The 8,849-nt window shown below is 37.7% G+C and overlaps 1 protein-coding gene across 3 annotated transcripts in view; it reads left to right on the top strand.

Annotated features, from left to right (window-relative positions):
- Nucleotides 1-5,290, top strand: part of GDA (guanine deaminase) — a 30,577-nt gene extending 25,287 nt beyond the window's left edge. Inside the window, exons 13-14 of one of the 3 annotated variants that reach the window (XM_068927115.1) lie at nt 117-144; nt 942-1,622. In XM_068927115.1, coding sequence (XP_068783216.1) covers nt 117-144; nt 942-1,012 — 99 coding nt within the window. In that variant the 3' untranslated portion in view covers nt 1,013-1,622. Of the gene's footprint in view, nt 1-116; nt 145-687; nt 787-941 lie in introns of those variants that run through there. The other 2 variants (XM_068927114.1, XM_068927116.1) reach the window with 2 other exon arrangements.
- Nucleotides 5,291-8,849: the final 3,559 nt, after the last annotated feature.

Below are 8,849 nucleotides of genomic sequence, written 5' to 3' on the forward strand. Positions count from 1 at the left end.
ACAGTTATTAATCCTATATAGGAAAATTATTTTTGCCAACTATTTCACACTTCAAATAAGTGATTTGGGGTAGCAGATACTACTTTCTGAATCTGATTTTCTCCCTTTTTTTTCAGGATACCCTCCAGAAGTTCCTGTATCTAGGTAAGTTTTGATCCTCCACCACACACAAAGTTATCTTTTTATTTCATATGTAAAAGTCTTCTAAGTTGGTATGGAGATTACTTTGTATTTACTTATAAGTATTGAGTAAGAATTAAGTAGTACAACTTTTGTCCTTTGGAACCTAGTAAAATAATCGATTTAACATGATCAGATGTATTAAGTTTAACTGTCAGACTTATTTTCAGAACTTTTGCAGACCAGTTGCTGCTGTCTTTTTTAGTCCCAGACAAAAACACCTTAAAAAAACTCTTTAAGAGATTAGGTGTTCTTTATAGGACGTTATCTGGCCAAGAATTGTGCTGCACATCCTTGTGCTGTGCAGGGATTTTGAAGCTGGTTCTCGCCGTATCTGTGTGGTTCTCTACTTAGGCTTTTGTTTTTTTGCGAAGTTAGTTCAGGCAAAGCAGTGTCCTAACACACCTTTACTAGTGACTGGTACCAGAGTTAGTTCAGATAGATCTGTGCAGCAGTGCATTTTCTGTACAGACATAATTTCATGTTTTGAATCTTCTAAATATACAGAAAATCCATGACGTTATTGCAAAAGCTGAATGCAGACCCACGTTTATTTCTACAAAAAAGCATGAGTACTTTAATGTCCATTCGTCTTTATGGTAGCCCCGACTGTTCCTCTCCAAATAAAGTTTCTCATTCGTAGCAGACAGTCACTGAAAATGATTTGCTCCAAAACTGATACTGAGGATTGCGTCATTTTCAGTAAGTAGACTGGTGCATAGATTTATGTCCAAATCTCTTCTTTGACTGTATTATTTCAGGTGATGATCGGAATATTTCTGAAGTATATGTGGCTGGAAAGCAAGTGGTTCCTTTTTCAAGTTCAGTATAAATCCATTTCCCTTCTGCAAAGCGTTCTGCTGATGATTCTGCATCTGATTTGGAAAAGATTGGTTAAACACAGTGCCTGATCATCAGGAATGACATCTCATTTTTTATTTAATGTTTCAAAACTTGCCAATGTTGGAAAATCTGTTAGGCCTTTAAAGAGTTACTTTACCAAAACTATTAGAGTTATGAGAGGAAAAAGGCATTTAAATTTCTCTATGAAAATAGCATGTAGGCACTGATAAGGACTTGGTAGATATTTTCATTAAATAGGACAGCTGCTGGTCCTTTTAATAATAGCGTAGGAAATATTACGATGAGCAGTGAAACTCCCATTATCTCTAAGCTTTTTAATTAAAAAAAACCAAACAACCCAGTAGTAGCAAAATTATTTTGCAAATACTGAGTGTCGTGGAAGAGTGCAATTTCGTTAATGTTATCACTGAGTATGTGATAATATAATTTACTGACATTTTGGGGCATTTAAAACACTTTTCGGCTTTCTTTAGGTGCTGCTTAGTTTTTAAAATAATGATTTCATTTAAAATATTATTTTTTTAATAGAAATAAAATAAGAAGTGTGTATTTATGAATAAATAAGAGTCCTTATTTTCAAAGAATTAAGATTTGTCATTAGTACTCAGAATACTCAGATGAAAGAGAACTGATGGACAAGCCATGTAAAAAATGCATGGTTGGTCAAATAGGCTCAAATTGGGAGAGCCGAAGAGCTGTATTATTCAGTGATTCTATGAATTGAAACTCATCATCTTCTCAGTTTTGTTCTTAAGTCTAGAGCAGTCAGCCCGATCTCGCACCGTTTTTGTACCAGTTCAACTGAATCTTCCTTTGGTGGAGTGACAGCTGAACAGAACTTGTATTAAATCAGAAGCAGGCAGTAGGACATCTGAGTGGGCAACTCTTGTGGTAAATAACTGAATAGGGGTTTTTTGGGCCGGAGGGAACACTTCATCTATTTAACCTCCTGCAGAACCTTCCCAAGTTCTTTTGCTCCTAACTATTGAGACTGTGGTGATATGAGGTCCCTCCCCCTTTCTGGAAAAGAATTAGTAGGTTTAAAACAAAAATTGGCCAGAAATGGATTATCCCTGGCTGTTACTAATTTTGAGTTGAGGTACAATTTCTTACTAGAGAAAGCAGCAGCTCAGCTTTAAAGTGCCCTTTGGTGTCTTACAGCACTGAAGGAATAATAATTCCAACCCTGTATAATTCCAGGTAAAAAAAATTAATGCCGTTTTTATTTTGGAAGTCCCGTGTGACTTCCTTTCTTAAAAAAACATACTTCCCTACTTTTTACCTGAGCCTTTTTTTTTTCTTGTGGGATTAGTTGGGAGGTTGCTTCCTATTGCTCGATTATTAATGATTTTGCAACACAGAGCATATAAACTTGAATTTAAGTCTCGATAGAGACAATGTTGTACAGAGTTACTATAATCATATATTGCATATATGATTTTAACACCTGCTTCAAACTCCTTTGATTTCGTTGAGCTTTCTTTCACACTTTTACCTCACTGCCTGATGGTGTAAAGGCACAGGACTTCCTCGTGTTCCTAAAACAGGGGAGGTAGCTGCATGGAAGTTTCCCTTCATGTTTAGTTCCCAGAAGAATGGTTGACGCAATAGTACTAAAAACTTGATCTGATTTTAAAAGCATGTTTAAAGCTTATGTGCGATTAAGGTTATGCCTGCGTGGGACAGAATAGAACCATGTAGAAGTATTCAGGCTAGCTTATGGACTTAAAGCAGTATTGTCTGTCTAGGTGTTTTGCCTAAACTGAGTAGCCCTATTGAAGAGCATGGTATATTGGCTTGCAGACACCCCTTTAATACAGCAGCACTGCTTGCTCATTTAGAGCTAGCTCAGATATCTTCACATGTTACTGCACTGTGCCATGTGTGTGCTCGAGTATAGTCTTCGTATTCATTACATTTAATCATTCCTAAGGTCTTAAGAGTTAAGGTTTAGGGATTAAGATTTTCACGTTCAGTTAGAGTGCTTTTCCTAACAATTTTGGTTTTCATAGCTCCCAGTCTCTTCCCTAGGGAGTAACCACAGTTCTTTAACTCTGTTTCCTGATTCAGGGAGCATTTTTCCTCACAATTTTTGACATAGATTTAATTGACCAAATTTCATATTCCAGAACTGAAGATCTGTGAGACACATGTTTTAATCCTCCCAGTTACTGTTTGAAACTATTTTTAGGAAGTTGCATGGTTTGCAGCTTTGCAAGCTTTCCTGAAAGAATATATTCTGGGATGGGGAAAGATTACACAGTCTTGTGTGCTCTATATGTTTGTGCCACGCTCCTTCACTTACAGAGTTACGAACTAAATCAACGCTTTTATTGTAGTGGTAGTCCAAATTGTTCCTGATTCTTATTGCTTTCCTGCTCTTTTGTAGTTAAGAATGGGATTCACCTCTTCGTAAAAGATTTAGGGGGAGGGAAGGACTGCTTTTTGGCGAACTGGGAATATAAAAAAACTTTAACAAGCTCAACACTACCTCCTGCTGGTGTGGTTGCAAAGCATCTCCTTAGAATAACTGCTGCCAAAGAGTTTTGTATTTGAATATTGGCTATGTAATGAGCAGTTTGATTCTCATTAAACTCAGGCACAAGGTAGGAACTCAATATAGAACTGGAAAATCAACTTTTCAAGAATCTCAGCTGGAGGAGCAGCTCTGCCTGCAGGTAGTACCGTGTACTTTTCACAGCACCATGCAATGCCTAAGAAAGGGAAGAGCGAGGACTAAGTTGAATAGCATCACACTAAACACTGAGGTGCTTAGTGGTTCAAAAAAAGCCTGAATTTGATGTGAGAAGAAGCCAATGGAGGAATTATTGTAGCCATATCACAAAGAAACTGGAAGGTAATTTCAGCAGCAGCATCCTTAAATAGCATTGAATGAATCAAGACTGTAATTCCAGAAAAAAAGTTGAGGTGCTCCCACAAGTTGGTACAGTAGAACCTGGCTTATGTCCAGAATTTTAAGGTTCCAGGGGAACCTTTTGCAATACCAGGGATATAGTATCCAGACTTCTCAGAAACAATTTTGGGAAAGCCACTGAAGATCCCATTTGGAAGTATTAATCCGTGGTACTCTCTGACATTGTCTCTGTACATTGTCAAGTTATTTGGTTCAGTAGGAGTGGATCAGTAGATGAAAGAAGTTACTGCTGAGACTGATACACCTACCCCATAGGTGACTTCTGAGTATATTAGTCCAATTCCCTGGGTATATGTCCCCACTACACATGTGGTTCGAAGCAGGCTAAGTAATTGTTGCAGATCTTAATGTCTGTATTAGAGGTTGGAGTGCGTTTGGCATGCATCGGAGCCTCCAGTGTAGTTTCCTCCAAATGAAACTAAATCCTCGTTCACCAAAACCACTCTGCAAACTGAACCAAAGTTCAGTAAGTGAGGATGATTGGAGCATTCACTTCAAAACAGCACTGCTGCCTCAAATCAAAATGTTAATAGAGGCTAGATGTTTCTCTCTTTCCCTTCCATCCTCATTGGTGTTGAACTGATTAGCAGAAGACAAATCAAAGCAGTCTCCTCTTTTCTTCCTTTCTCTTTCAAGAAAAAGTGAAAATAAGGCAACCAAACACTAATGGGAGATGAGTAAGTAGAAGAAAAGACAGGGCTGATTTTCAGTCAGTATAAATCAACATAGCACCATTGACTTTAGCTAAGCATCTGGCCCTCAAAATACCAACGTAAGATAAAACCTCTGGAAAAATGTACACCCAACTGCTTCCAGATGGCACTCCTCGTTAGTCGTCTTGCCAGATTGTGGATGGGATCTTTGTTTTTTGATGTGTCTTTGTGTTCAGTGTCAGCACGTTGTTCAAATAAAGAGGAAAAAAAAAAAGGGGTAGTTTGTGGAAAGCTTACTTGTTGGGACAATATGCTTCATGTGCTTTATGTTCAGACCAGCACTTACTTATTATAAGTGGAATCTGTTTGAGTTATTTTTATGTGTTAATCTCATTGTGTCACTTTAGTTTTTGATTATTAATGAAATGCTAATAAGTATCTCCTAGGTATTATGCAGCGTTATTTGAATTATTCATGTGTGGCAAGTGGAGTTCCGCACTTAAAAACGTTGCCTTGGCTTAATGTTTGTATTCATTCTGTTTGTTTTTTTTTTGCAAACAGAAAGCTTTGTAGGGAAAAAATGTGTATTTGTTCACTGTACTGAGCATTCTCATTATTGTCAGTAGAATTTCTGCCAGAAGAAGAAATGTTAAAATGACCCTGCTTAGAAGTCTGTGCCTGGTTATACACTCATGAATGAAAAGTATAATGGTTTTATGAAAGCTGACATGAATAGTAATGTTTTAATTAAAAAATACTTAAAGAGAGGTAGTTTTTTACTTTAATCATGGTTACGCAATGCAGATTAACAAAAGCCAAATCGTTCTTGCTAAACATATACGGTTATGTTGAACACACAAGAATGTAACTATTCTTGTGTATACACCAAACAAGAACACATGTGTTATTTTGATAAAAAAGCTTGAGTTTTTTCAGAGTAGCCCAGTTTTAAAAATGAGATATTAACATTTTAAACAGCTTGTCTGAGCAATATTGTTGTTTTAAGCATTTCCAGAAATAATATATAACAGATGACAAGAGGAACAACTTTTAATGTAATATTTGTTTTATATAAATAAACGGTGCTGCCTTATCTGCAGCCCTGTGTGGCCAACACATTGCTAAAATGATGGTGCACAACTAGAAGACACTTCAAAAAAGTCAAGGAATTTTGAGAATTTGAGAAGGGCCTGGAAAAAATTTAATCTGGCAAGAGATTAAAAGAGAGAGGTAGACAAGAAAAGGGTGGTAGCAGAATATAAAATAATGCAAAATAGAAAGAAGCTCGATCTGAGGAGCTCATATAAAAAAGACGACGAAATCTAGGTGGGAAATACAATGTTCGGAAAAGAAAATACTTTTTCAAGCGACATTCAATTGAATCGGGGACGTCATTCCTTCTCAAAGTCATTGAGGCCCAACAACTGAACAAATTTCCAAAGGGAAGCAATCATTTCTATGTGCAATATCCTTTCCTGCCATGTTCCTTGTGGTGCAGTGATGACTGAGTCCAACACAAGAACACAGGTGTCTAGTGTGGCTGAGTTCCTGAAAATAAGCTGTTTTAAAAATCAGATCATTCTGAACCTCAGAACACTGCAGAGAACACAGCACACTTTAAATTATGCAAACATATGTCTAATACTGAGCTTCTGAGTACTAGGAACTTTGGCCAGAAGTTTTTCTAAGTGCTTGTACTGCATGTGCAAGGACTTGTGCTTCTCTCACTAGAGAAGCTGGCAAATGACATCTGCAACGCTCTGTTCTCGCCTGCACCCACGCACACTACTAGGCAACGGAAAGGGCATCCTTTGTTGTTTGAAGTTAAAGGAAAAGCGGTCAAGTTGGTTTTCCTTGAAAGACTGAGGAGTGTTTTGGAGGGCAGTTTCCTGGAAACTCCAGCGTTAACTTTTCTTGGAAAATGCAGTGAATCAGAGTGTGCTCCAACCAGTGGGATCCCCTCTGGCTTTGCCAAAGTCAGGTACTTGTGCAAAAGTGAAGGCGATAATCGTATCTAGACTGATACTTCCTGCCCAGTCAGGATTCAGACTTGTGTATTCAATTTAATTCTGGCTTTAGTTCCTAATTTGTCATACAGTTCATTTTAATTTGAAAATAACAATTCTGAGTGAGTACAGTTGGGAGAAAGATAAGCCTAAAAGGCAGTCTTATACCCATCCACCTAATGCTTCAACTTAGAGGATTTGTCTGCATAAAGTGCTACTGCGTTTGTGCAGCTCTTGCGTTCGGTGATTTGGCTTAGTCACTGGAGTCAGCCAGTAATAATTAAATTCAGGCAAGACCCAGATGTAAACTGTGAGTAGCTGACATGAACATAAAAATGTTTTATCTTGCTCTGCACTTAAGTTACCAAAGGCTTTGCCTAGCCAAGGTCTGCTAGGTGCATTTAGGCCCAAAACTCCCTGGGGAAAAGCCTTCAGTGGAAGGGACTAGTGCTAGCAGCGACTGAAGGCTTCAGCCTCCATGTCTTACCTTGTGGCTTCTGAGCTGCATTGGATGTTTCTTTAAAGGCTTGTGCTGATGAAGCTTTTAAAAAAGCATTTGCACATATATCTTAGCTGAGGAGGGCTGTGGCAGGAACTCTGTCAACCCTTGCTTTGAGATGACCGTCTTTCCCCAAGGGAGAGTTGACATCTCCCTGGAGTGAGCTTTACTGATTTTGGTCCTTGGTTGTCCGCTTATCACCTGTTGTGTGTAGGCTGTGGTTCTTTATTTTGTGAAAACTACCTACCGAGAGTTACATTGTTCAGTTCCTCCTTTCTGTTGTACTCATGTATATTTTAAAGGAGGAACAATGTGTTTGGAATAATGGTATATGTGATTTGCTCTGTTCTGCTTGTTTTTGATTCTCATGTACTCATGATCTCTGTTGAAACAAAATAAAGAGGCCTTGTGTTTATATTAACGCTCATCTTTTTCTGTGTGTAACTTTGGAGGAGAGGAAAAACATGGCGAGCTGTCTAACGAAGATGTACAGTGAGGACCACAGTACACAGCAAAGTTCAGAAATGCACAGAACTTACCTGTTCCCTAGGGAGCTGGGGCGCAGCAATTGCAAGATTTGTAAACACTGCTTAATATGCTTGGCATTATTTTAGGAGATCTTTCTCCAGATTCAAAATTCTTACAGCATTTCATGTAACTTTATTACCAGATTTACTGGGTTGATATATATCAAGTCAACTGCTTCAGTGACATTTTTATTATTTGGTGCTTAAATAGACTATCCTGAAATGCTTTCTTCTTGTGCTTGGCAACAAGTACACAGAGTCACGTCTCCTTTAGTATGTTTTTCTTCACTTTCTAATTTTACAAAGCTTAAGCATAAAAATGTCCCCTATGTGAGCAGCTTTAAAGCACACCAGAAGTGGATTTCCTTAAAACAAAAACTCCTACAGGAGAACCACTAATTACACACTGAGGAACTATATGCTGAGGTTTTGAGAATTATGTGCAAGTTATTACCAAATTATGCAAAATTATGTGCACACAAAATAAAGCTGTTTTGTACTTTCATCAACGAACTTAGCAGAAGTCATGCAAACCACAGAGAAAACAGAATCGGAACAAAACTTCTTTATAGACTGCTTAATAGAAGGATCCATTTAAACTGTTCAGCATAGGAATTCTGCTGCTTAACGTTTCATTTTGGAAAATAGCAGTAAGAAATGCTTTTGTAACATTTTGCTAGGATACTATGTTAATATTTTATCCAAGACCTATCCATGTAAAGCAGTACAAACTCTAGATCTGAGCGCAGTGGGTAGGCTATAAAGGGTATGTAAGCCAGGCTGAAAATTTGAGAGCCTTTTGGGTATGTTGTCGTTAAATCTCAAGCTACAATTAGCTATTTCCCTTCAGTGAGTCGGCGCAGGCACAGTGTACGCAAGCGAACACAGAATTTGCAATCTTAAAAAAAACCCTACTGAGTAATCATAAGTGCATTACCTGTGTAATTTTCATCAGTCTCCTCCCATAGCTATTAAAAAGAATACAAAGGGTCCTGTTGGTTTGGGATCAGGTACAGAATTATTTATAACTTAGCTTAATAGGTTTATAGCTTATGAGTAAAGACTACAATTAAAATGCAAAAAGAAGCTTACCCTATGCTTTTCCTCTGTAATTAGCTGTCTGACTTCTGAAGTAATGAGTTTATGACTGCATTCTTGCTTTTAATTCTGATTAAAACTGTCCTT

Source organism: Struthio camelus, chromosome Z (genome assembly GCF_040807025.1).
Source record: "Struthio camelus isolate bStrCam1 chromosome Z, bStrCam1.hap1, whole genome shotgun sequence".
NCBI classification, from domain to species: Eukaryota; Metazoa; Chordata; class Aves; order Struthioniformes; family Struthionidae; genus Struthio; species Struthio camelus.